Source organism: Castanea sativa, chromosome 1 (assembly GCF_040712315.1).
Source record: "Castanea sativa cultivar Marrone di Chiusa Pesio chromosome 1, ASM4071231v1".
In the NCBI taxonomy this organism is placed as follows: domain Eukaryota; kingdom Viridiplantae; phylum Streptophyta; class Magnoliopsida; order Fagales; family Fagaceae; genus Castanea; species Castanea sativa.
In genome coordinates this window covers 71,344,181-71,371,700 of record NC_134013.1, presented here as the reverse complement: position 1 = coordinate 71,371,700, position 27,520 = coordinate 71,344,181, and the positions used below count along the sequence as shown (strand labels likewise).

Below are 27,520 nucleotides of genomic sequence, written 5' to 3'. Positions count from 1 at the left end.
CACACATTTAAAAATTATTTTGGTACAGTGTTTTCAGTTTTCAGTTTTCAATTTTCAGCAATAAGCTGTATCCAAACGGACCCTAAATGTTATTGATTTTTTTTTTCTAATAAAAAAACTAAATTATAAAGTAACCTCATATATTCAGTTATTGGAGGGTAAAAAACAAACACTAAAAAAAAAAAAAAAAAAAAAAAGGGTTAGAAACACACTCGGACACAATAAAACTGAGGATTTCTATTCCTTACTTGCATGGCATTCGAACTCAAATTTCACTTTGGAAACTCCTTTCATCAATACAATCGTTGCCTCGCAGCCCCTTAAACAATGCACACACCACATGGCCGCCCATCTCCGAGCATGGAAGCGTTGCATGTCACTGGCTCAACGCTGCACCACCATGCGCCAACTCAAGCCCATCCACGCCATTTTCCTCACCCACGGTCTCCACCACAACAACTACGCCCTCAGCAAACTCCTCGCCTTTTGTGCTCTCTCCGATTCCGGTAGCCTCTCCTACGCTTCCCTCATCTTCGCCCATATCCAAACACCCAATTCCTTTATCTACAACACTCTCATCAGAGCCTATTCACGTAGCTCACAGCCTCAACTTGCTCTTCATTACTTTAACCTCATGTTGAAAGATTATGGTAGTAACTTACTAGCTCCCGACAACCACACCTTTCATTTTGTTCTTTCGGCTTGCGCGAATGCCAAATGGGTACATTCAGGCAAGCAAACTCACAATTGGGTACTCAAAAATGGGTTGGTTTTGTTTGATGGTCATGTCCAGACTGCGCTTATTAGAGTTTATGTTGAGTGTAAGGTTTTGGATGATGCACGCAAAGTGTTTGATGAAATTCCTTGTTTAGATGCTATTCAGTGGAATGTTCTTATGAATGGTTATGTTAAGTGTAATATGGGTTCTGAGACTTTGAGGGTTTTTCGGGATATGTTGGTGAGTGGAGTTGAACCTGATGAATTTTGTGTAACTACTGTGATTACAGCTTGTGCTCAAACGGGGGCGGTTTTGCAAGGTAAATGGATTCATGAGTATGTTAAGAAGAGGAATGGGATGGAATCAGATGTGTTTGTGGCGACAGCGCTAGTTGATATGTATACTAAGTGTGGGTGTATAGACATGGCTGAGGAAGTCTTTGAGAGGATGCCTAAAAGGAATGTGTTTTCATGGGCAGCCATGATTGGAGGATTGGCAGTACATGGGTACGCAAGGAAGTCAATTCATTGCTTGGAGAGGATGCAGGTAGATGATGGGATAAGGCCTGATGGGGTTGTCCTCCTTGGGGTTCTAGTGGCATGTACACATGCAGGACTCCAAGAGGAAGGCCAATTGCTGTTGGATGACATGGAAAATCGATATGGTATTAGACCAAAACATGAGCATTATAGTTGCATTGTGGACTTGCTATGTAGAGCAGGTCGATTAAATGAAGCACTTCAGCTCATAAGAAGAATGCCAATGAAGCCACTTGCTTCTGTCTGGGGTGCCTTACTGAGTGGTTGTCGAGTTCATAATAATGTTGATCTTGCACAGCTTGCTGTTGAAGAGCTTTTAATGCTAGAAAATGATGGAGTAGAAGAAGATGGAGCTTATGTTCAGTTGTCAAACATCTATTTGGGTGCACAGAGAGGTGAAGATGCATGTAGGATAAGGAGGATCATTGGTGATAGGGGACTTAAGAAAACACCAGGGTGTAGTATGATAGAGGTGGATGGCAAGGTGAATGAGTTTGTTTCAGGGGATGTAGCACATTTGCACAGAGCTCAGATATGTGCAATTCTGGAGCTACTGTCCCTTGAGTTAGTTTAAGATCCTTGTTAGAACATGCTGAAGGATCTGCAGGCATATGATATGTATAATTTTATGTTGGAAATCCTTAAATTAGTCATACTCCAATGAGCTTCAATAACCTGGTTTCTGTTAAAGCCACAGTGGCAAATTGATCATCAAGAGATGGATGGCAACCATTTGTATATGCACAGGATCCTGAGAGATTGAATGGCTTCCACACAACCATTCACATGTTATGCAATATAATTGGCATCTTGACATACTATTGGCATCTTGACCTACTATTGGCAAGCATTTGGGGAGAAAACTAGAACAACCACTGAAATCTATTTTAATAATGCTACTCTATCATGGCTTTCTAATTTAGTGGGATTTCCATGTTTTCAGAGATAGTATCATGATGTTTTTCCGTAGGTCAAAATGGGTCTTGCAAACTCAATGACATAAAAATTCCACTAACCAGTGAAGAATGGTTTAATTGGCATTACTTAAAAGTATCAACACTAAAATTAGTTAAAAAGGAAATTTGAAAGTGAATATGGTAACAAAAACGTCCCCAAAAACTGAATAACCATTGCAGGTGCCTGTGGCAGATTGGGGAATGCTTACTACTGCATTAATGCCCTGGTTTGTAACTGAGAGCTGGTATGTAGTAAAATGACCATGATATTAACTTCAAAAATGATTTCGAAACATCCTCTGTTCTTATCCAGATTTTAATTGTGCAGGTGGTTGGTAAATGTCTTGGATTGATGTCCATAACATGCGTGGAAGAGGGCACTTACAACCACAGGTTCTCTTCTTCGAAGCTGTATTGTAGATTTGTTACCCGAAACTTCCACCATTATCACAGAATCATTTATTCATTCAAACAAAATTTTGGGGAGCAAGCTTGTTGGAGCAACACATTACACATTGTCAAAGGAACAGGGACAGGAACAGAGGTTCTGTTTCCTATAAGCTAGGAACATTTGTTTTTTTGTTCAGTAACAGGATATGAACTAAAGGACCCTGATACCTTCAGAAAAAGGCCCAAGTACTTAATTTTCCTGCTCCCACACCCAAAATTTTTCCCCCTGCAGCAGCTGAAGGCAGAACAACAACCAGACTAGTTGATCACTTGAGCTCACCATGCTGTCATCCCATCGGCCTTGGTACAATAAATACAAACAAAAGTACAAGGCGTACATACTTCTCAGGGGCGACAAGTTTCCTGACCCATTTGTTAGAAAATTATTTGACTTTGCCTCTAATGTGCATAAAAGTTAAGTGGTCACAAACCATGGGTTGAATGCTAAAAGTAGATTTTTTTTAGAAGAATACTGTAAATAGAATTGGATGATGATGTTGATATTAATGATGACAATAACAACAAGAAGTGGTTATGTTAATGATGATAGTGAAAAAAAAAGAAGAAGCTCCACCTTTTGTTTTTTTAACTTGCTTGAAGTCTGAAAGGTGGGGAACATGAAATCTGATGTAGTTTGATTAAAACTAGTGGCATGGGTGTTACCTTTTCATCAGTCCTTCATTTTTGTTGGTATGTACCATGGTCATTGTAGCTTTTGTTACAGTGAATGGATTTAAAGTCAGCTCACTTACAATATGCATAGAAGCAGCTCCCATTAGATAGACATCTCTGAATAGACATGTTACAATGCTGTATACTCACCTTGTGAATCCCAATGGGAATTTTAGACTGCTAATTGTAGTCATTGCCATCCTGATTTAATTTATCCTCACAGAAAAGATACAGAAGATATTACTTAGAAAGATATTGAATTGAAACGATATATCTTTAAATATGAGCAAATGTTGATGAACAAGTAATCATATATATAGAAAAGTTCTATAGCACACGACAAAATTCATGAGTCCTCTTCCTCTATCTATAACATGATAAAATTCAGGAGTCCTCTTCCTCTGTCCAAATTTCAAAAACCATGCAGCAAATACAATATAGTAGCTTTTCTGCATCATGCGGTGCTTCCTTGCCCCAGTGGTTTGAATTAGGGAGTACAATTAATGTACGGAATATGCGCATATGTTATGGTGCCGCAAATGCAAACTCGGATTATAGTTCAGTAGGATTCCCTGGTAAGTGCACAAAATGAACTATGTTAGGCCACCATAGCAAAAAGGAAAAGAACATGATATATATTTGTCATTCTCTTTGACAGTCATGACCAGGGGTCACAACTACCTATTATGATATTATGAAAAATTATCACCTGTCCCAAAATCTTAACTGGATAAGAAACTATAAATTTAATGTTTAACAATTAGTCTAGTGGACACATTAAAATGAAAAAAGACTAGTAAAAAAACTAACCTTTCCATGATGATGGAACAACAACGACATGCATATTAGTCTTGTTTGGAGGAAGATGTAAGCGAATGGGGTAAAGTTCCCCATTCAAGGGATTGCGAGAGCACACAAGGATATCACTAAGTGCCGTCTCTTCCATCAACTTTTCCTTTAATTCCTCCACACCACTCCCCTTGAATGTGAAGGAAAGTCCTTCGGATTCATCCTCAACGTCTCCTTTTTCATTAGCCACGTTATAATAGATAATCCTGCCTTCGGTTTTCATGGGTGAACCATGTAACTCGTCACTCAACTACATTTAAATAACAAAAGACAACATAAGCTCAATATAAATTCCATTTAACAAAACATAAAGTCATTGTCAAATATTACTTTTCATAATGACATGTTCTGTTTCTAATGCAAAATCCAACACTTTTAGTGGAATCATTGAAAAAGGGTTAGAAACATTGCTATCACAAATGAAAAGATATTTTATCACAAGCGTTGTATAAACTCATCTCACTATAAACTTTCTCATCACATGCAGAATAGTCTATTATTTACTCATTAGATGCCCTTGATATTTATGATACTTACTTTATAGTTTATTTGGATGGAATTATTTGAAGAAAATAATTGGAATTAGAATTTTTAGTTTAAATTACACGAACAAAGTATGAGATGGAAACCCTCAAAGCTCAAATCCATCAATTATAAAAGTTATAATTAAATAATTTAGACTAAATCTAAATGTAACCTTCAACTCATTCCTATATGAATCATATTCATATTTCATGGAACAATCAAGTAGGGCCATAAATGAATCAAATCATACCTCTTCTCCCAAATCAGGGGACATAAGTTCAATCTTGGAGCCTGCTTCTGAAGAAAAAGAATCCGTTCGCTTAACCGGTTGTAACACCAGTGGAGGTGGTGGAGATTGCATTCGAATCTCTACCATATCCACCTCCCACAGAACCCAATCCTGCGTTGCAGTTCTATGTGGAATATCATGCGTGATCGAGTTCCGCCAAGGCGGCAAGCCTCCATTCGCACGTAAGTATTGGCCGTAACGTGTCCTGAGCCTGACCTGGAATCCTTCTCTAATGGGCTCCCATTCCAACGAGGAATCCAATCTTTTTGGCAATGTTTGTAGCACTTTCTTGCCTGTCATTCCTAATAGAAATGGCATGTTTGAGGCTGTTAAGTACTTTCCATAACAGCTTTTGAAACGTAAAACATTGGCATTGTCAATGAACTCCACAGTCCATTTAGCATTCTTGACCGAACCATTGCGATCTTGGCTTACAGATTCTTCATCCTCATCGGCTAATAGGTACTTGTCGTGGTGGCTTCGGAAACGTACCACTTGGGCCTTATGGAAAAGTTCCATAGCACTCTTAATAAAATAAGATCAAATATTGACAAAAATGGGGGAAAAGATTGGTGTTTGATTTGGTTTATACCTGATTTTGAAGAAGCTAATGATCGGAGACAATGTGTGATGGTGTTAGAGAGAATGGGAAATGTGGTGGACGTGTTTGGTAGAGAGAAAACACTCAAGTTGATAAAGGAGGAAATGTTGCTACGGGGGTGTTACAAAAGCTAATATATTCGTTTATGTGTAATAGGATTTTCCCTTTTATAAAGGAAAATTTACTGAGGATAACAAAGACGTGAAAACTAACTGGCTGTTCGAGAAAGATAATGTTGTACTGGGCTAGTTTAGATCGGGATAGCTAATGTTGAAGCAATTCCATTTGATTTGTCATTGCTAAAGGAAGTGTCTTTTTAATGAAATTCTAGCTGTACCGTGTGTCTATCGCGTAAAACCAAAGCACTGTTGGCCTTAACTAATTAGAGCATACATTAATGAGTGGTTCTAAGCAATTTTCTGTTAATCTGTTTGATTCGGTATCTCTAATTCAGAACAAAACTATCTCAAAGAAAAGGTGTTAATTCTGAGTATTCAATTTTGGATTTGGTCAGGGTCTGGTGCTCGGTATTGAATTTGTCATGATGGTGCCCTTTGTGCACGTTTAGCGATGTGTCATCATCGTGACTAGTCAAATATGCTAGAAGGCTAAACTCAATTTCTGCCCTTCTATTTTATACTATATCATCATAAGTTGCCACATGTTCTTTTTTTCTTATAAAATAACCAAAGTTTAAAATCATAAAAAAAAAAATCAGACATATGACAGGTATTGTAGTTGATTGAGCATAAAATATAACTAAAAAAATGGATTAGAAGATTTTATTCCCATTAGCAGAGAGATGAATAAGAAAAACATTGGGACCAACCGATGTAAGTTATGTGATGGGCGTTGCATAACTGGATTTGTTTTGTCATGTTGACAATAATTTTTTTTTTTGGGTTAAAGGGAAGTTGTATATCAAAGCTAACTAGCAAAAATAGAGGGCATAGCAAAAAAACTAGCCAAAATAGAGGGCATAGCTAAAGAAAGCCTTGATTGTATTAAAAAAAAAAGGTCATGCTAACGGATGCTCTTAGGGTAATGGTTAACAACCTATTTTAGGAAAGTTTTGATACTACTTTTATGGGAAATAGAAAAAACTGTTAAAATATTAATTGTTTTTTTTTTCTTTTCCTATAAAAACTTTCTTTAAATGGATTGTTAACCATTACTCTAAGAGTATCTGTTAGCATTTCCAAAAAAAAAAAAAAAAAGCCAATAAGAGAACAAACTAGAAAAATCAAAGTTTAAAAAATTAAAAAGATCACAAAGGAGGGTTCTTCAAAAATTATAAAGTCAACCTGTTGAGCACATCCTCTTTTCGCTACATCTGCACGTTGTTCACCTCACGATAAATATATCGACAATTTGCCATTACAAAAATTTATAATTAATCATAAAATCCTAGTTCTAGTTTGACTATTATGCAACCCCTATTTAAAGGGCAATATTTATAGAAAGATAAAACTTAGGTATAGTACCTTGGGTGATGTTCCTTAGGTTCTTCTCTTAAAACACAGTCATGTAGCTATTTAACTAAAAAATACATTTTTATTCCATGAGAAAAAATCTACATGGTAAAATCTTAAGAGGGGAATCTAAGGAACAACACCTAAGTACTATTCCTAAGTCTTGCCCTTTATAGAAAGGTTGATGTAGACACCTCATTTTATACCCCTTATGACTCGGGCCTCCGTTTCCCAATGATGCTCGAACTTTAAGGCCCAAGGCCAGTTTAGAGCCCAATATATTAAATTGACTTAAGAAATGTTAAAATGGAAAATATAACATTTTAAATAAGCAAAAATATATTTTTGGAAATGAAATGACCCAAGTAGCTCTTGGCTTGTGTACGTTGGTTGCGGCTTGCGTATGTGAACCAAAGTATGCGTATGCAGCTAGGGTTTTAGAAACATAAGAAAGACAAGTTTTCTGCAATAATGACTGATGTTTGGAATGAATCCTATATTGTCTGGGAGCCGTTCCAAACCTCATTTTCTCAACTATAAAAAGCCTTATATGGTACATTATCAAGACACACAGAAATCCCACGGGAAAAACCTAAAATTCACTAGAAAATAGTGAATCACAAGGAAGTTTTTCACAAAACACTCTCAAGTCATTTTTTATTTGATTGGGACCTTTTCTGGCCCCAATCCTTTTAGTTTAACGTTGCTAATCACGTTTCTATTGATTTGTGAATAGATCGACTAAGGGCAACGGTCAAAATCAAGCTTGAAAGTTTTTTTTTAGGTATTCTTTTGAATTTTTTTTTTCCATTTCTACCTTTCATCTGTTTCTTTGTTTGGTTTATGTTTATATATGTTTGTTTATGTTAGTTTTAGGCTTTCTTTATGTTTTTAAGCATGTTAGGTTGCTAGATTTATGTTTCCTGTCTTGTTTGGTTTCTGCTTTGTTTCTGTGTTTTTAGGTTTTCTAGGTAAGATTTGCGTACGCATGATCTAGCCTGTGCACGCAGGCTGAACTCATACATATGCAAACCTATTCTAGCTTGCGTGATGCCGTTACCCAAAAACCCTAATTTTTTGTTTGTTTTGTTTCTGCATTTACATGTCTGTTCTGTGTAGCCTCTTTTTCATCTGTTTTAAGCCCCATAATTGCTTGTTCACCTTTTAACATGTTTGTTTGTTATCACATGTTTAGATTAGGGTTTCTTAGTTTTAATGCCGTTCATTCACATGTTCATACATTGATGCTATAGGTGCTGTGTTGCTGAGAGGTAAGTAAAGGATAAGTTATACATTGGCAATGTCCATGCATTTGTGTTAAGGATTCACTTTGATGATATGATGGAACATGCTTAGATGTATGATTAGGGTTTATGGTATGTTTTCCTTGCTATGATGATATTTTTGTTGTCGTGCTTGGGTGGCTGCCTTGTTGATACATGATAGGATTTTGCATGCTAGGGTTTCTTTTGTGTTTGGCTCTTTTGTTTTAGGATGATAAGTATGTTGTTTTAGGATGAATGATGCCATGATTGTATGCGTAGATGTATGCTAGTGTGTGTGTGAGTATAAATACAAATATCGAACATGCTTTTAATAAGGTTAAGACATAAGACACAATGATGGGGCTAACCTTATGGTTGGGTGGTCTTGGGTGCCTAACACCTTCCTAAGAACAAACCTACTCTCAACCTAAACTCTGATAGTAAAATCAAAGGTCCTTCCTCGAAAGGACGTTATATTCATGGTTCCTAGACCATATAATTAGGTGGCGACTCTGACACTTTTCCCCCCTTATGCCCACAGCTGCATCGTTGTAGTGACAGTGAAACACATTTTTTTTTAATTTAAAATTTTAATCAAACTATTCAAGGGAATCTAATTTAGTCCAACGAGCAGTTCTTTCAATTCTTATATTTGGAATTCCTAAGGTTTTGACTTATTTTTAATAGATATATTAGTCCAAACCTTAGGAAATTATGTTAAAAATAAAAAAGTGGACTAAATTGTGATAATGTCAAATCAAATAAGGTAAATTGTTACTTCTCGAGCTCATCTAGGTAATTAGTTGGCTGGATATGCTTAAAGTCAATGCAAATAATTACTTGAACCTAATAATTTAATAGAATATTTAAAATTTTGGTACAATTCATAGTTTTTTTGTGCGACCTAATTCCATAAGTGTTATATCATAGATTTTTCAATTAAATTGAACCAAATGATTCTATTCTTCCCATAAAAAAATGATTTGATTATTCATAATACAGATAATGTTATTTTCTAATAAGAAAAATAAATTCATCATTGATTGATCAATACAACTACTTGATTGAAGTTAATTGAAAGATTTAAAGTATAGCACACTTGTACCTATACCTAAATTTTATATAAATGAAATATTATAGTTATTTTATATGACTATATATTTGAAGCCACTTATCAATTATTTGAATAATATCAATTGTAATTATGTAATAAGTTTTGATTATCATTGTATTCTCCTTAAGAGAATAAGAAATTTGAAACTTAATTTTAGTTAATCCAAAAGAAATTAGGAAAATATAATGCATAATAACAATAGTTAGACGAATATGAATCACTTTAAATAAAAAAGAATAATATCAACAAAACACCAAAATTTTAAAATTATAGATTTGTGAAAATAGGGAGATGAAAATTACTTTTAGAAATTGTTTAATATTTAAGGAGAACAAATGATTTATAATAAAATTTAGAGAATAAATTATACATTAGACCACATTTCATAATAATTATATATACCAAACATGGCATGGGTTTGCAGCTAATTGATATAAAAGTTGTGATTTTAAAAGTCTAATTAAATATGTCTTAGGCTTAAAACAATTTTTAAGTTGTGCTTTTATTTTCTTCTCAAAAAAAAAAAGTGGTGTTTTTATTTAACCAGTCATGACAATTCTGAATTAAGGGGGGAAGATCTATAATTCTTTCAATTCTTGCTATTTAATGATATTTTGGTACTTTAGTTTTTTGAGAAGGTGGTACTTTTAGTTTCTAGGTTTTATTTTCTTTGAGTTTAAGTTAGTCTTTTATTAGATTTTCAATTTTTTTGTCAAACTAAGAGTTAAAATGCTAGTACAATAAAGACTCTTATGCATATTTGTGAATGTACTCAAAGAAGTAATAAAATTGATTAATTGTTGTTCTTATCGTTTTGTTCTCCTTTCTATTCTCCCTTTTCTTTTTCTAGCATTTTTTTCTTCTTGTGATACAATTCATACCGTCCTTAAACATCATAAATTTCTTTGTTTTCCTTTTTCCTCACATTCCCAAATTAAGTCTTTTCTTTTATCTATTAAGACCCTAAAACCATACATATTTACTTCTACTTAAATAATCATTCAAATAACTTATTAAATCACCTTGTAATTTCTAACACAATCTCATTTTGCTTTCTTCAACAATTCTAATTAAATGCATGAAAAAAAAAAAATTGAAATTCTAGTTCAACAGACCATATAGGTGCCAAGAGCTTTTTAGTAGTGTAACATAAATTGCTCTTCTTTATTAGGAAAATAGTGTTCAAATCCCATTCTCTCATTGTTGTAACTAAAAAAAATCCACCATAGATGCATTATACATGTAACAAATTTTTCCTTGTCCTATGTCAATTCAAATCAAACTTCTTCTCTTGATTTAGGGTAAAGGAGTTTAATTTTGGAGCTTGCTTCTAAAGCTAAGGAACCGGTTCGACTAGTGCCTTGTGACATTGGTCGAGGTAGTGTAGAATGCCTTTGAATCTCTACGATATCCACATCCCACAGAACCCAATTCGATGTTGCAGTACTATGTCGAATATCATGTGTGATCGAGTTCCGCCAAGGTGGCACACCCCCATTTCCACGCAAGTATTGGCCATAACGTGTCTTGAGCTTGACCTGGAATCCTTCTCTAATGGGTTCCCATTCAACCGAGGAATCCAATCTTTTTGGAAATGTTTGTAGCACTTTCTTGCCTGTCATTCCTAATAGAAATGGCATGTTGGAGGCTGTTAAGTACTTTCCATAACAGCTTTTGAAACGTAAAACATTGGCATTTTTAACCATCTCCAAGGTCCATCTAGCATTCTTGACCGAACCATTGGGATCTTGGCTTACAGATTTTTCATCATCATCGGCAAATAGGAACTTGTCGTGGTGGCCTCGGAGACGTACTACTTTGGCATTTTGAAAAAGTTCCATAGCACTCTGAATGAATAGGATTAAATATTCTGCGTACGTAAATTAAATTAAAGAGATTGTAAAATATGTAACTAATTTGTTTTAAAGAAGCTAATGATAACCAATGTGTGTTAGAGAGATTGGGAAATGTGGTAGACGTGCTTGGTAGAAAGAAAAAGAGTCAAGTTAGCTAGAGGAAATGTTGTTATGGGGGGTTACAAAAGCTACAATATATAAGAACAGTAAAGATAACAAAGACTTGAAAACCAACTTGCTGTGAATTTGCAAACCCCCCCCAAAAAAAAAAAAAAAACCAACTTGCTATTAGACAAAGTTATAACGTTGTATTGCGCTAGATTAGTGCATCATCGATTTGGTGCAGAGAATTAATGAAGAAACAAATGCCTTTGAGGTCTCATTGCTAAAGGAAGCTTTTGAATTATGAAGTAAAATAATTCTAGAGCAAAAACAATTTTCATAAAATATTTTACAACTTTTGAGGAGATAAATTAGTAATAGTAGATGATAAAATAATGTCAATTGTGAGGTTATATAAGAATCAATTGATTAGTACTGTTGTAGATTCAACTATTGTAAAAATTGTTATAAAAATTGCCATGTATGTAATATTACACTATGAAATACTAAATATATTAGCTGTACCGTGTGTTTCTCACAATAAAACTTAAGCACACAGTTCCTACTGTTAGGCCTTAGCTAATTAAAGTATAGATTAGTGAGTGGTTCTAATAGCATTTGTTATGTTAATTTGTTTGATTGGGTTTATATCTATAATTCGGTATAAAACTAATTTAGAGGATGTAGAAGGAAATGCAAATTAAAACTAATTGTGATGAAACACCTACGACGTATAAAATACTATTAGTATAATCTTATATCCACTGTGTTGTTGTTAAGGAAGTCAATACCGTATCGGAGGTTGTACCGATTTGGTCAACGGTACGATATATTTCGGATACCGGTTAATACCAGTGTACCGTTTCGGGATTACCGCTAATATATATATATATAAAATTTTAAAATGATAAATTTATGTCACTCATCTAATCAATAACAACAATAATAATATATACTTTAGAAAAACCAACAAGTTCATATATAAAAATAAAAAAAAAACCAACAAAAATATATTTTAGTGTGTATCATTGTTGTTATTTAATATATATATATATTCTTCAACGTGACTATGGGTGGGTGAGTGCTGGAGTGGCAAGTCCCATCAACTTACTTAACATTAATAATAGTAATATAATAATAATAATATTAGAGCTAAAGTCCCATCACATTTCAAATTAGTGTCAGATTTTCACATGGGCTTGAAGTCTTGAGCAGATAAATTGAGGGAAAACCGGAGAGGGAAGTCTTGAGCAGATAAAAGAGGAAGAAGAATAAAAGAGAGAAGAATAATAAAAGAGAGAAGAGACCACAGGTGAACTGATCCGGTGTTGCTTGGGTGATCAACAACGGCGACAAATTCGGTGCTGCTTCTTACTTTAATTGCTTCTTCTTCCTCTTCTACTTCTTCTTGTCAGCGTTCCTCTCTCTCAAAATTTACAAAGCAACTCTCTCTTTTCCTAAAAGTTTACAAATAAATCAAAGATTTTTGCTTCGGTCCGAAATACACTTACCGGCCGGAATCCGGTATTTATCCCGGTACGGCCGAAACAGCTCCGGTATGGCTGGTATTAAATCCGGTACGAAATGAAAGTGTACATGTACCGGTGAAGGTGCCGGAACGGAAAATTTCGACCGTACCGGCCGGTACGGTACGAAACTAACTTCCTTGGTTGTTGTTTTACTTAGAAAAACCTAGAGCTATTTAATAAAATACTATTAGGGCATGTTTGGTAGACTGTAATAGGTGCTGTAATGTAATAGTTATTCCTATGGTTTAATTATTCTTTAGTTTGGTTATGTTATTCTTTAATTTGGTTATATTTTTATTATAAGGAATAATCATTGAAAAGGGGTTTATTACTTGCTTTGCGACACTAATTACCGCATGCAGTTTTGGTGTTGAAGTGTGAGTGTATTCTCTTATATCATCCTCCTTCCCTTATGCATGTGTGTGTGTCTCAAATAAAAAAAAGATGCTTAGTATTGTCAAGTCATCCTACATCGGTAAGGTGTGATATTGAGAAGGAGTTTATCACTTACTCCGCGTCATTAACTGCCGCATGCAGTTTTGGTGTTGGCGTGCGAGTGTATTCTCTTATCTCATCCCCCTTCCCTTATATGTGTGTGTGTGTGTGTGTTTCTCAAATAAAAAAAAGGAATAATAATTCCTTATGAATAACTATTCTTCAAAATGAGGAATAATTATTCCTCTTTAAAAGGTTGTATTAATTTCAAAACTTAATATATTTCCAAATAAACAAATTTTCTATATACATCTAAAAATTATAAAAATAAAAATCATAAAAAATAACACATATTTCTCTTAAATTTAAAAATAATAATTTTTAAGGAGATATAATTGTACGAGTAAAATATTTCCTAAAACAAATGCTAAGTTTCATTATAATGTTATAACTCACAACCAAACTAATGAATAAGTATAGTTATTACATTACAACACATTTTATTACTAGTAATAAAGATTACAATTTCTGTCGTAATCCCCATTCAATGTACCAAATATATCCTTAGAGTAGTCTTTAAACCTACTATTCCTGCCCTGATGTCATGTTGTTACTGTTGTTAATAAAACATTTGTCTATTTCTATAAAAAATAATATTTGATAAGAACAAATAAGTTAATTGTAAAATCATAATTAAAAGCAGCACACATGATAATTAAATAAGATATTTAATTACTTGACATAATCATGACTTCTTGAACCCAAATTCTATTCCTAGTATATAGTTTTAAGGTTAATTTTGTTAGTAAATATCTTCCGCTATTTCTATATAGGAAAAAAAATAATGTATTATAGAAACAAATAAAATAAAAAATAGTTAATAAAAAGTGGACAATTTTTTTAAAAAGTTGATAAGAATAAATAAGTTAATAGTAAAACTAGGGGTGACAAAATTTGAAGCGATCTACGAACACGATACGGCTCGATACAAAATTAGCAAGTTATAGGTTGAAACTTAACAGGTTTGTGTCATATTCAGACTGACACGACTAACCTATTTAGTAAACGGGTTGGGTTAGTGTCCAACCAATGGAACCTATTTGACTTGTCTGACTTGTTTAATTAAATGATATTTTACCAATATACCATTCAAACCCTAGGTATATAAACTTATTAATTATTGTGGTTTATTTTCTTTAACATATTGTGATTGATTATTTGTGATATTGAGATATATTTTTGAAAGTTCAGATTTGTGCAAAAACACAAGAGCTTGTTTAGACCCTAAATTAAAAATTACGGCTAAATAACTTTTACTCTTACTTATACTAAGTGCGAAATAAGAGTAAATGAGCGCATTGAACTGATAACACTACCCTAAGCCATATTTATCCATTATCAACAATAAAAGGAAAGTTTAAGAGTATAGAAAAGAGATGCAAACACAAGATAATACCGAGACGTGTTATCGAAGAGGAAATCGAAGAACTCGGCGAAAAACCTCTCCGCGACTTTCTAAGTCAAAATCGATCCACTAGAGAATAAAGTTGGAGTACACGAATAACAAAAGACCCTCCAAGCCTAGTTTACCCCATGTACTTGAGCCCTCTAAGCTCCTATTACCAATTGACTTCTTGGAGTCTTGTCTTTTCTAACTTTTCAGATCCTATAATTCAACCCGATTGCATCTGCCAATGAATGACTCATTCCAATACTTTCCAATAGCATCAAAATCTCACTTTACACTCAGAATGAGTGTGGTAAGTGTTTAGGCTAGCAACCTCTCAAGGATGTAGAAATGGAAAGGTAGGAGTTGAGAAAAACCACAAGAAACAGTGTAAATGATTGTGGGTATGACAATCTCTAACTTTCAAGTGTATTTTCTAGGGTTTTTTCTCTAAAAAAACACTCCTTACAATTTGTGGGTAATGAGGGTATATATAGCGTGGGTAAAGATATGGTAAAACAAAATATAACTTTTTGCCAAACAGAGAGTTTCGCAAGTCCTTCGCGGGTTGGCCTTACCCATGAGACACTCGCGAAAACATATAGTTTGTCACGACTCTTCATCTTCCAGTTTTGTGCTCTGCACGTGGCTCTTTGTTCCGGTAAGCTACTTGCAAGAGAGCCATGAGCCAGTCCTGAAATCCACTTGTTCATTCGAAGCTTGAGTCTTCATTGATCTCTCAGACTCATCCTTTATAATTAATCCCACATATATATAGGGAAAAATGATTGAAGAAATTACAATCAAATTTGACACGGAATTAAAGCCAACACAACATAATTGGAAATCACAACTTTACAATTTTAATTTTAAATGATTATTTGTGATTCATTTACTTGTTAATTCTAAATTTTATATTAAAAAAAAAAATTTTTGGTTTTTTTAGATCAATTTAGTTAATACTAAAATTTATTTATTTTTTTCACATTGATAAAATCTGATAAATGGGTCGATATGACTAACTTATTTAATAAATAAATTGTGTTAGGGTTGAGGAATCTTGATCCATTTAATATACATGTTGGGTTAGTGTTGATCCATATAGTTGAATACTTATTAGTCGACACGACATGAACTCGACACGTGAATGCGAATTGCCACTCCTAAGTTAAACTCTAATTAAAAAGCATTACTTGTGACAATTAGGTAGGATATCAACTTGGCTTAATTGTGGTTTCTAGAACCAACTTTTATTATATAGCATAAAATGATATATAATCGCAGCTCATAAGTAAGACTGTATAAGGCTCAATTTAAATATATATGTTTCTAAAAAAAAAGTAGATATAATATTATATGTTATATACATAGAGTTCAGATAAACAAGAAAAAGATGCTATGTTGGTTAAAAGTTTGTAACATGTTCTACTTTCTCATCCATGCAAAATCAAAATAAAAGTTTTTCAATCAGTTTTATTATTATAATATTTCTCTTTTACTACATTGTATATATTAAGACATGTAAAAGTATCACTTATTATTTAATGTATACGGAAGGAGTTGATTTGTATGAATTTTGAGTTATTTAATACTATCATGTTCTACTTTCTCATTCATGCCGAAACGTTTAACTTTTTGTTAATTATACCTTATTGTGTCACGTGGTTACATAAATTTATACCACATATACATTTAAAAACACGAACAGTTGTTTCATTTTTCAATAGACACCTTTTCGGTTAATAAGCATATTTTCATTCAATAAACACATTTTCAGCTAATAGACACATTTTCGGTAAATAGGTACCTTTTTAATTTTTGATAACCGCTTTTTATTGCATCATATGACTACATAAATTAATCTATATCTATATATGATATAAAGCCAACACGTTTCAGTTTTTGTTGACCACTCCTTATTGCGCCACATAGCAATTGAAATTTATGCCATGTATACATTTAAAAACTCCAAGCAGTTATGCCTTTTCATTTTGCCCCTTAAGTTTCAATATCTGCTCACCATCTCCCATAAGATATGTATATTAAAATAACAAGAAATTTATTTTATTTTTGTAGCATAGGTAGATTTGAGACATTTGTATAATGGTTGACTTGGTGATATTGTATTGAATAATAAACAAACGGAAACCATAACATACCTGTTGGGTTTTTGTATTGAGTAGTTGCCACATTTCACATGTCCTTTTCAGATATTAACAAAATGCAATAATGGTCAATGATTTCAGTAATGTATGATGGTAGAGTAATGGACAAAAGATTTGAGTTCAAAACTGATGAATTTGATTTTGATTGGTGACCTCCTTGGTTCCTTTGCACATCCTCCATGGCTTAGATTGCTTTTCAATTTGTTTCCAAATTGAAGAAAATGAATGCAAGGAGATGAAAGAAATGGTTACCACAAGTAATTGCTAGAATTAATAGTTTAAATTTATGGGCGATTGAAGAAATATAGAAGAGTTCGAAAACCAGGAGAGTGATCCAATTTTTTAGGCAATGTTTTAGAAATTTTATTGATTCCTAGACATTTTCACTTTTAACAAAAATAAATTCGATTTACACATAACAATCGTAGAGAAAATGCACCGGTTTCTTGTATTTCTAAGAAAGATGAAAGAGAAAAAGTTATTAAATGAATATAAATCACTATTTATACCCAAAGAATTATGACCGCTCAATAGACACATTTTCATTCAATAGACACATTTTCATTGAATAAACACATTTTTGGTCAATAGACACATTTTCATTCTATAGACACATTTCGATCAATAGGTATATTTTCATTCAATAGATATATTTTCATTCAATAAGCACATTTTTGTTCAATAGGTGTCTTTTCGATTAATAGACATTTTTTTTTCATTCAACAGGTACATTTTCAGCCAATTATTATTATTATTATTATTATTATTATTATTATTATTATTATTATTATTATTATTATCTCTTTACTTCACTAACGTGATATTTTGTGATATAGTGCAAATTTATAGCCATAGATTATTCTTTTGAATGTAACCCAATCTTTTTCTTATATTTTTCTATTTTTTAGTCATATATATTTTGTTTTATTTCAATAATTTCTAAGTAGCGAATCATTTGATTTTTTAAATATTTTTTGGTCTTTCAGAAGTTTTAATATCTGAATTCTTGAGGTATTTTTTGCAGTATCTGAAATTGTCCAACAAATTTTTTGTAAGCCATGACTTCTTCATTAAATTGTAACACAAATTGAAGTCATACAAGAGCAAATCATGTAATGGTGTAGTTTCTTAATCAATTTAAGATTTTATAAAATTATTTTAGTCTACTTCACAAATAGGTAGGTTCCCGTGCATATCACGGGTTAGCGACTAGTAAAGTAATGTGACTGAAGCCAAAAAAAAAAAAAACATTATAATCTATTGTGTAATTTTGAATTTATTGAACAAATAGAACTTAATTTAAAATTTTTGTAAATAATATTAATTTTAATTAATATAATTTAACAGATAATTACACATGACATTATGAAAGAAATATATATTTTTCTTGGATTATATAAAAGTTGACTTATTGAAAATTTTAATTTACAAGAAATATATATATATATATATATATATATATATATATATCGTACTGTGCTCTCCAAAGAGCAACTCTTCTCAAAATCTCAAAAAAGGATGCTGAGTTGGAATCCCATTCTAACTAAGGATTCTTGTGGTTTCGGAGGATCCAGCTACAGGAGAACCAGGAACAGAAAGCCCCCCCCTTTCCTCCCGGCTCTTTGGTCTTAAGAATGCTGGTTTTAAGAATGAGTGATTGCCCTTCTCCGACCCTTACTGCCCAACCTTAGAACGGATAGCTAATGCATTCCACTTATTGAACAGGGTTCTATGGTCAGTCTGCGACCTCTGGATGCCGAAGGCGTCCTTGGGGTGATCTCGTAGTTCCTACGGGGTGGAGACGATGGAGTCGGCCCATGGATTTTCCTTCCTTTTGCCGCATTTCGCTCATATATATATATATATATATATATATATATATATATATATATATATAATAAATTATGTTAAAGACATGTTTTAAAGTATAAATTATACTTGTGTATTATGTTTTGCCCATATATACATGTGAATAAGTTTGAATAAAGAGCAATTAAAATTCAATATAGTGCTATTAACAAAATTCACAAGTTAGAGGACAACCTGAACAATTAACAAAATTAACAATCAAAAAAAAAAAAAAAAAGATGTAACAGCTTGCATTATAAAACTCACATAAGCAACTTCCATTGACAATATTCTTTATTGCAACTTGCTATGCATTACAAAACTTAACAACACCCATGCCGAACAAGCATGAAGCATCACACCACAACACCCCTAGCAGTTTTTGACCAATTGAACCTAGCATCAACGTTACCAAAGCTAAACCCCTTTAGTTTAAGATAAAACAAATATTGTTCCGTAGTTGAACCAGACATTACTGAACTTAAAAATAAAAAAATGAGTAACCCACATATGACCCAGCACAACAACAACCAAAGCCAAAACTTCTTTTCTCTTCTCTGGTACTCAGTAACCTGACCACCAAGTTTTATGATTTCATCCTCATCAGATTTCTTGGAATTACCAGATCCTTCTTCATCCTGTAGAAAGACAAACAGAAGCACGATTATACGCTATCAAATTGACATGAGTATGTAACAATGAAATTTATTTAACTCGATCCTAAAAGTCAAACTAATCAATTTGTTAGATCAATATAATGAAATAATAAAAAATTGGTATTAATAGACTTCACACTTCCTCTAGAAATTTACTGTTGAGGGATCATGTATGCATCTAAAGCTGTCATGTTCGTTTCTCCATGGTGCATAATTTGAAAACTAAAATTAACTCCAACAAATAAGTTCGATGGTGATCATATTTAATTTCCCAGATTTTTGAAGTGAATTATAGACCCAAAAAAATTACTTACACAGTAGTTTAAGCACCTAAAAAAACCTCCTTAATGGTAATGGATTGTCTGCAATCCATGAAGTGACCATTACTAACACCTTCTGATATTTTTAATAAAAACTTCTAGGATTCAACCTCCCACCCCAATAAGTGAATCATCAAATTTTTTTGAAAGCTAGCACGTACCTTTCTTTCACTTGCAATCTCAACATCTATAGAGATAACTGACGGCAAGCTTGTTTCTGAACACTCAGACCCCTCAGAATCCTCCGCAACCGAAGAGTTTATTGAAAATGATGATAAAAACGAACGATCTCTTGTTATGTCCATATCCACCTCCCAAAGAATCCATTCCTGCGTTGCAGTCCTAGAGGGCAAATCATGTGTGACCGTGTTCCTCCAAGGCGGCGTGCCTCCATTGCCTCGCAGATAATTCCCACTTTTCGTCCTCAATTTCAAGTAAACACCATCTTTTCTAGGCTCCCACTCGATAGAACTATCATTTTCTGATACTGGCATAGCTTGTAACACTTTGTTTCCTGTCATGCCTAGTAAAAATGGTTCGTCTGAGGCCTTGAGGTACTTGCCATGACAGCTTTTCAAGCGGATATGATTGCTGTTTTCTTCTACAAACTCGATGGTCCAAAACGCTCTGTTTGAGGCGCCGTTGCTCCTTTGTCGTACTTTTTCTTCGTCGTCTTCAGCTACTAGGTACTTGTTAAAGTGACTTCTGAGTCTTACAGCTGTGGCGTCCTTGAAGAACTCCATGATGCTTTGTATTTTCTTGAAAGTTGAAAGACAAATGATATAAGGAAGTGAATGTAAAATCTGGTTGCAATTTTCAAAGGTTGAGGAAATATTAAAAAAGAAAAAAAGAAAAAAGAAAGAAAGAAAGAAGTTACTTGGTTATTAAGACTGAGATTAGGTCGTGAAGCTTGGATCAGTTTTTATTAATATATTTTGTTTATTTTTGTTGGCCAATGTGAAATGAGAACAAGCTTCAGTACTTCATTTGTGTGTTGAACGGTTAAAAGTCTTCGAAGCCTGTATGGTATCTGGTATATACTATACTGGTCCCACAAACAGAGTACAAATTACTATTTTTTGTGCACTACTCTATGTTCTACTAATTATTATTTGTCATGTTTTCATTTTACTTTCCTTATAAAATAATTGATATTTAAAATGAAAAAAAAAATCATATACATAGTAAATAGTAACTGATGGAATATAGAGTGGTATACAAAAAATGGTACAAAGGATTTACATTCTCACATAAAATAGTAGAACTCGTGTCACATAAAAAATTGACATCTATATTATTTATAACTCGTCATGTGAGTAAGTTGTGAATTGTGTCATTTTATATGGCACCAACGTAACTCACTATAGACATCATATACACACAATTGTAACAATTGTTGGCTGTTTCAACTTTCATCTGTTTTAGGTTATGAAATTTATAAAAAATTTTAGTTATATATAAAAAAAAGGGGAAACCTATCAGTTTCAAATAGTCTACAAGCGGATTAAACAAAGGAACAAAAAGAAAACATCGTTTGTAAAGGTCATCCAAATAAAACAAGAAATTCACTTTGCCCGTTACTTCTATTGTGTGTTCGTTACATTCTAGCTTCCAGCCTATGCAACAATAAAGATAAGAGAAAGAACAAGGAAAATAACAGATACAAAAATAAGAAACAGTCTAGTAGGTTTTTTTTTTTGCTATAGTTTTGACTAAATTGGCTAAAAAGTAAAAAGCCAATTTGAAAGAACAGATGGGAACTGACTTGGGTCTAAGGATTCTATGCACTACAGTACTAGACTGTTAGGATTACTTTTATAATGCTTCTGTACTTACTGTTGTTGTATTGAGTGCTGAATAAACTGATGCCATTGGTTGTATTAGTTGGGTGTGTTAGTAGTCATACCTGTTAACTAGGCTTAACTATGGTTAATAGGGAGTTAGTTAGGCTGAGGTGGTTAGTTGGTTAGGGTACAGAGTAGAGGCAGTTATGAGGTAGAACAGGGCCTTCACTCTTGTATAAAGGGCTAGGAGGATCATGAATAACAGTCAAGCAAATTGTTACCAATTCAATCTACTTCCTATTCTAATTCTCTAATTCCCGTTCTTATTCTCATTCTTTCTCTATTCTGGAGGCAGAGTTGTCCTCGAACTCAGCTACCCCAACTACAATTACCCATCATTTCCTTTACAAAGTAGTTCACGATCCTTGCAATTGGTATAAGAGCAGGCTTTCCTTGGCATCCATGGCAGAGACTCGTGCTTCTGCTACAACCAAAGAGGCTATTGCTTCGCTTCGGAATACCATTGATCATCACACAAAGGAGTTACAAGAGATGAGAACCATTCAAGAAATTCATATGAGAACGTTGAATGAAATGAGTCAACAGTTGACTATAATCTTGTAGAAATTGAGTTCTTTAGACCAGGGTGGATCTCTCCAATCTCAGAGAATTGGGGAAAATCACAATCCTAATTTTGCAATGTTGCTTGTGTCTTGCTCCATGAAGTTGGAATTTCCCAAATTTTCTGGTGAAGAACCTGTGAGTTGGATGTATAAGGCTAATCAGTACTTCAAGTACTATAATACCCCCATTGGAGAGAAATTGATGCTAGCTTCATTTCATATGGAGGGAGAAGCACTGATTTGGTTCCAAGAAAGCGAAGAAACAAGGGTGTTCTGTGATTGGGAGTCTTTGGTTCAAGCTATGCAAGTGAGGTTTGGCATAACTGCGTATGATGATCCTATGGAAATGTTAACCAGGTTGAGGCAAACATCTTCTGTGGCAATGTATAAAACTCAATTTGAGGTCTTGTCAAATAGGATCAAAGGGTTATCTCCTGCACACAAGTTGAGTTGTTTTCTCAGTGGCTTGAAGGATGAGATAAGGCTCCCTATCTGTATGCTCAATCCTCAATCATTAAATGAGGCCTTTGGACTATCCAAGATTCAAGAAGAATACAATTAGAGTTGTAAGAAGTCTTCTAAGGTTCAGATGGAACAAGGTAAGCCTTTAATACTTGGTCCACCCAAAGCTCTTCCTTTGATAGAAAGCAAGACTAACAAACTGCCAATTAAAAGAATATCACCTGCTCAAATGGAAGAGAGGAAGAAAAAAGGATTATGTTATAACTGTGATGAGAAATGGGGTCCTGGACATAAGTGCAAAAATGCTATGTTGTTTCTACTTGATTGTGTGGAGTTTGTGCCTAATGATAGTTCAAGAATAAGAATTGCTGAATTGGAAGAGGGGGGGGGGGGGGTGAGAATTCTGTTACTGATTGTTCCTTGAATGGTCAAGAGGGCAGTGTTGAAGAAGCTGGAATCACCCTTTATGCTCTAAGTGGTACTCCTACTTCTGGTACCACGAGGGTGATGGGAAAAATTAAGCACAAATCCTTGGTGATTTTGATAGACTCGGGTAGCACACATAATTTTGTTGATAATTCATTGTTCTCTCAGTTGCACATTCCTGTGGACACTTCTCAAGTTTTGGAGGTGAAGGTGGCTAATGGTGATGTACTTAAGACTCAAGGGTTGTGTGAGGAAGTTTCTCTTTGTGTGCAAGGGCATCAGTTTTTGGTTCAGTTACATGTATTACCTATTGGGGGGGGGGTTGATCTGGTGTTAGGGACCCAATGGTTGAGTACTCTTGGGGTCATTCAATGGGACTTCAAGCTACTGACTATGTGTTTTTCTTATGGACAAAATTCTGTACTCTTGCATAGGTTGAAGGAAGCAAGCTCTCACATTCAAGAAGGTAACCAGTTCTTGAAGGCAACTGTGAATAGAGGACTGGTCTTGCAAATTGCATGTCCTACTATTGCTCATTCTACAGATCAGGTTGTTCAAGTTCCTGATCAGGTTGTTGATCTACTGCTGGAGTTTGAGCTAGTTTTTGCTACCCCTGTTGGTTTACCTCCCATTAGGGCGCATGAACACCAAATTCAGCTGAAGGAGGGAGCTCAAGCAACCTACCAAAGGCCTTACATGTATCATTTTTATCAGAAAAATGAAATTGAGAAAATAGTTCAAGAGTTGTTATCTGTTGGTTTAATTAGGCATAGTTGTAGTCCATTTGCTTCACCTGTTCTCTTAGTAAGGAAGGCTGATGGGTCTTGGAGGATGTGAATTGACTATAGGGCATTGAATTAGGATACTATTAAGGACAAGTATCCTATTCCTGTCATTGATAAGATATTGGATGAGTTGGGTGGGGCTTGTGTGTTTTCTAAATTAGATTTGAGGTCTGGTTAATTACCACTAAATTAGAATGAAAGAAGAAGATATTCCTAAAACTGCTTTTAGAACACATGAGGGCCACTATGAGTTCTTGGTGATGCCTTTTAGCTTAACTAATACTCCCTCTACTTTTCAATCATTGATGAATGACATCTTCAGGCCTTTCTTAAGGAAGTTTGTCCTTGTGTTTTTTGATGACATATTGGTGTATAGTAAATCCTTGTTTGATCATCTTGGCCATCTCAGATTGGTCTTGGAGACCTTGGCCAAACATCAGCTATTTGCTAAGAAGTCCAAATGTATGTTTGCTTGTGGGGAGGTAGAGGACTAACGCAAAAAAGACTGCTGCTATGCAGCAATGGCCTATACCTAGAGATGTTAAAGCTTTGAGGGGTTTTTTGGGTCTCACTGGGTACTATAGGAAGTTTGTGAAGGGCTATGGTCAAATTGTTGCACCCTTGACTGCTCTATTGAAGAAGGATTCCTTTGTTTGGACTCCAGAAGCTACCACTGCATTTCAGATGCTTAAGGAGGTTATCTCAAGTCCTCCTGTATTAGCTTTGCCTAATTTTATAAGGCTTTTTATTGTGGAGTGTGATGCTTCTGGTGTGGGCTTAGGGGTTGTCCTAATGCAAGATCATAGGCCTATTGCCTCTCATAGTCAAGCCTTGAAAGGTAATAAGCTCTCACTTTCTACCTATGAGAAGGAATTACTAGCTCTAGTGGTGGCAGTTAAGAAGTGGAGACCCTATTTGTTAGGGAGACCATTTGTAATCAAAACATACCATCAAAGTTTAAAATACCTCTTAGAGAAGAGGGTGGGCACATCAGCACAGCAAAGGTGGATTACCAAGCTCCTTGGTTATGCTTTCATTGTGGAGTACAAGCAAGGTAAGGAAAATGTGGTGGCTGATGCACTCTCCAGAAGGTCAGGTGATGAAGTGGCTGCTTCTGTCCAATCTGATTTGCCTGTTTCTGTTCCAAGTGTGTTAGCTATTTCTGATGTTTCACCTGCTTCAGTGGGAACCTTGTGCATTATATCATTTCCTACTCCATCATGGTTGTTTGATCTTAAGTTGAGCTATGCTTCTGATCCTAAGATTCAGACTATTATGCAAGCCATTCAGTTAGGTTCTGATGCTCATCCGGGGTTTACCCTCTGTAATGGGTTACTCTTTTATAAGGGAAAACTGTATTTGGGTGACTCTAATGGTGATTTGAAGTCTGTGGTCTTGCAGCAAGTGCATGACAGCCCTTTAGGGGGCCATTCTGGTTACCTCAAGACCTTGTAGAGGCTCCAAAGGGATTTTTACTGGTCTGGATTGAGGCAAGACCTGAAGCAGTATGTGAAAGAATGTGATGTCTGCCAGAAGCTTAAACATGAGACTTGTTTTCCAGCTAGGTTGCTGCAACCCCTGCCTATTCCAAAAAAACCATGGTTAGATGTGAGCATAGATTTTATGGAAGGTCTGCCCAAGTCTAATATGCAGTCTATGGTGTTGGTGGTAGTGGATAGGCTTACCAAGTATACACATTTCGTGGCTCTCTCCCATCCTTACACTGCTGCTAAGGTGGCTTATGTCTACTTACAATTTGTGTTCAAATTGCATGGTATGCCTTCCACCATTGTCAGTGATAGGGATCCTATTTTCACTTCTCATTTTTTTGGAGGGAATTGATGGGACTGCAAGGAGTAACCTTGAATATGTCTTCTGCTTACCACCCTTATTTTGATGGCCAAATTGAGGTGGTGACTACCTAAGAGCTTTTGCAGCTGACAAGCCTACTACCTAGGTTGAGTGGTTACCCTTGGCAGAGTTTTGCTTTAACACCAATTTCCATGTTGCTGCTAAGATGACACAGTTTGAGGCTTTGTATGGTTACCCTTCTCCTCGGATTCTTGATTATGTAACTGGTACTACAAGGGTTGGGGCAGTGGACTTGTTACTTAAGGGTAGACACCAGCTTTTGTCCTTGCTTAAGCAGAATCTGCTTGCTGCTCAAGAGAGGATGAGATGGTTTGTAGACAAAAAGAGGGTGGAAAGGTCCTTTGTAGTAGGGAATTGGGTGTATCCAAGGTTGCAGCCATATAAACAGTCCTCAATGCAACATAAGAAACTTGGGAAGCTAGCTCTAAGGTACTATGGGCCATTTCAGGTCATCCAAAAGATTGGAGAGGTGTCTTATAAATTGGACTTGCCTTCTGGCTCCCTTATTCATCCTGTGTTCCATGTGTCCTGCCTCAAGGTTAAGTTGGGTGATAAGGTGGTGCTTAGGCCTACATTGCCTGCTGTGAATGCAGATTTAGTGCTTACACCAGAACCTATCCTGATCTTAGACAGACAATCTATTCAGTTAAGAAGCAGAACTATGACACGGGTTCTAGTGCAGTGGCAAGAGGAGTGCAAGGAAGATGCTACTTGGAAATCCTATATGATTTGCAAGCAAAATTTCCTCACCTTGTGAGCAAGGTGCTCTAAAGGAAGGGGTATTGTTAGGATTACCTTTATAATGCTTTTGTACTTACTGTTGTTGTATTGAGTGCTGTATAAACTGATGCCATTGGTTGTATTAGTTGGGTGTGTTAGTAGTCATACTTGTTAACTAGGCTTAACTATGGTTAATAGGGAGTTAGTTAGGCTGAGGTGGTTAGTTGGTTAGGGTACAGAGTAGAGGTAGTTATGAGGTAGAACAAGGCATTCACTCTTGTATAAAGGGCTAGGAGGATCATGAATAACAGTCAAGCAAATTGTTACCAATTCAATCTACTTCCTATTCTAATTCTCTAATTCTCTTTCTTTCTTTATTCTAGAGGTAGAGCTATCCTCGAACTCAGCTACCCCAACTACAATTACCCATCATTTCCTTTACAAAGTAGTTCACGATCCTTGCATAGACCTGATAAGATGCAAACATGAATCAAAAACTTGTTAACAGTGGTGGCTTTAGAAATTTTTTCAGGGTGATCTTTTGGAAACTTAAATTATGAAAAATCTAATAAACAGAGAAGTTTATATATTGACCAAAAAAAAATGAAAATACATAAAGTTTTATAATTTCATTTTATAAGTTTTCTTATTTTGAAATTTTTGCATGATAATCTCTTATTATCAATATGCAAGTTACATTTCTTTCAAAATTTTGATTCAATAAATTTTTTCCTGAACTTTTTCTTTTTGTTTGTAAGGGCCTAATATATTGTTAAAGGAACCAAAATTTGGCTACAAACTCAATTGTAGCCTACTAAAAAAATTAATATGGTTACATATTTTGAAAATATAACAGTTGAATGGTATATTCTTTATATTTTTAGAACACATGTCAAATTCCATGCCAATGAAATATTATTTACTATTCGATTCATAAACTTAATTTTTATTTATAATTTTAGACATATTTAGTTAATGACATAGTTATTGATTTTCGATCTTATTGAAATTTTGCAAGTATGGAGGATATAAGAAGAAAA

General features: G+C 34.5%; 4 protein-coding genes across 4 annotated transcripts; 1 reads left to right on the top strand and 3 right to left on the bottom strand.

The window, feature by feature from the left end:
• The first annotated feature begins 275 nt into the window (after positions 1-275).
• LOC142608137 (pentatricopeptide repeat-containing protein At3g28660-like) lies at positions 276-3,225 on the top strand. Its single transcript, XM_075779850.1, has 2 exons — positions 276-2,458; positions 2,542-3,225. Exon 1 carries the CDS (start codon positions 341-343, stop codon positions 1,829-1,831), a length of 1,491 nt encoding a protein of 496 aa, XP_075635965.1. The 5' UTR covers positions 276-340; the 3' UTR covers positions 1,832-2,458; positions 2,542-3,225.
• Positions 3,226-3,525: 300 nt separating this feature from the next.
• On the bottom strand, positions 3,526-5,862 carry LOC142608147 (uncharacterized). Its single transcript, XM_075779862.1, has 3 exons — positions 4,960-5,862; positions 4,146-4,434; positions 3,526-3,907 (listed from the first exon to the last, which is right to left on the bottom strand). The coding sequence occupies exons 1-3, from the start codon at positions 5,515-5,517 to the stop codon at positions 3,888-3,890; spliced, it is 867 nt and encodes a 288-aa protein (XP_075635977.1). The 5' UTR covers positions 5,518-5,862; the 3' UTR covers positions 3,526-3,887.
• Positions 5,863-10,727: 4,865 nt separating this feature from the next.
• On the bottom strand, positions 10,728-11,312 carry LOC142633637 (uncharacterized). The gene has a single exon (XM_075807880.1). It carries the CDS (start codon positions 11,289-11,291, stop codon positions 10,728-10,730), a length of 564 nt encoding a protein of 187 aa, XP_075663995.1. The 5' UTR covers positions 11,292-11,312.
• Positions 11,313-19,073: 7,761 nt separating this feature from the next.
• Positions 19,074-20,612, bottom strand: LOC142627209 (uncharacterized). The gene is made up of 2 exons (XM_075801057.1): positions 19,970-20,612; positions 19,074-19,470 (listed from the first exon to the last, which is right to left on the bottom strand). Exons 1-2 carry the CDS (start codon positions 20,549-20,551, stop codon positions 19,189-19,191), a joined length of 864 nt encoding a protein of 287 aa, XP_075657172.1. The 5' UTR covers positions 20,552-20,612; the 3' UTR covers positions 19,074-19,188.
• Positions 20,613-27,520: the final 6,908 nt, after the last annotated feature.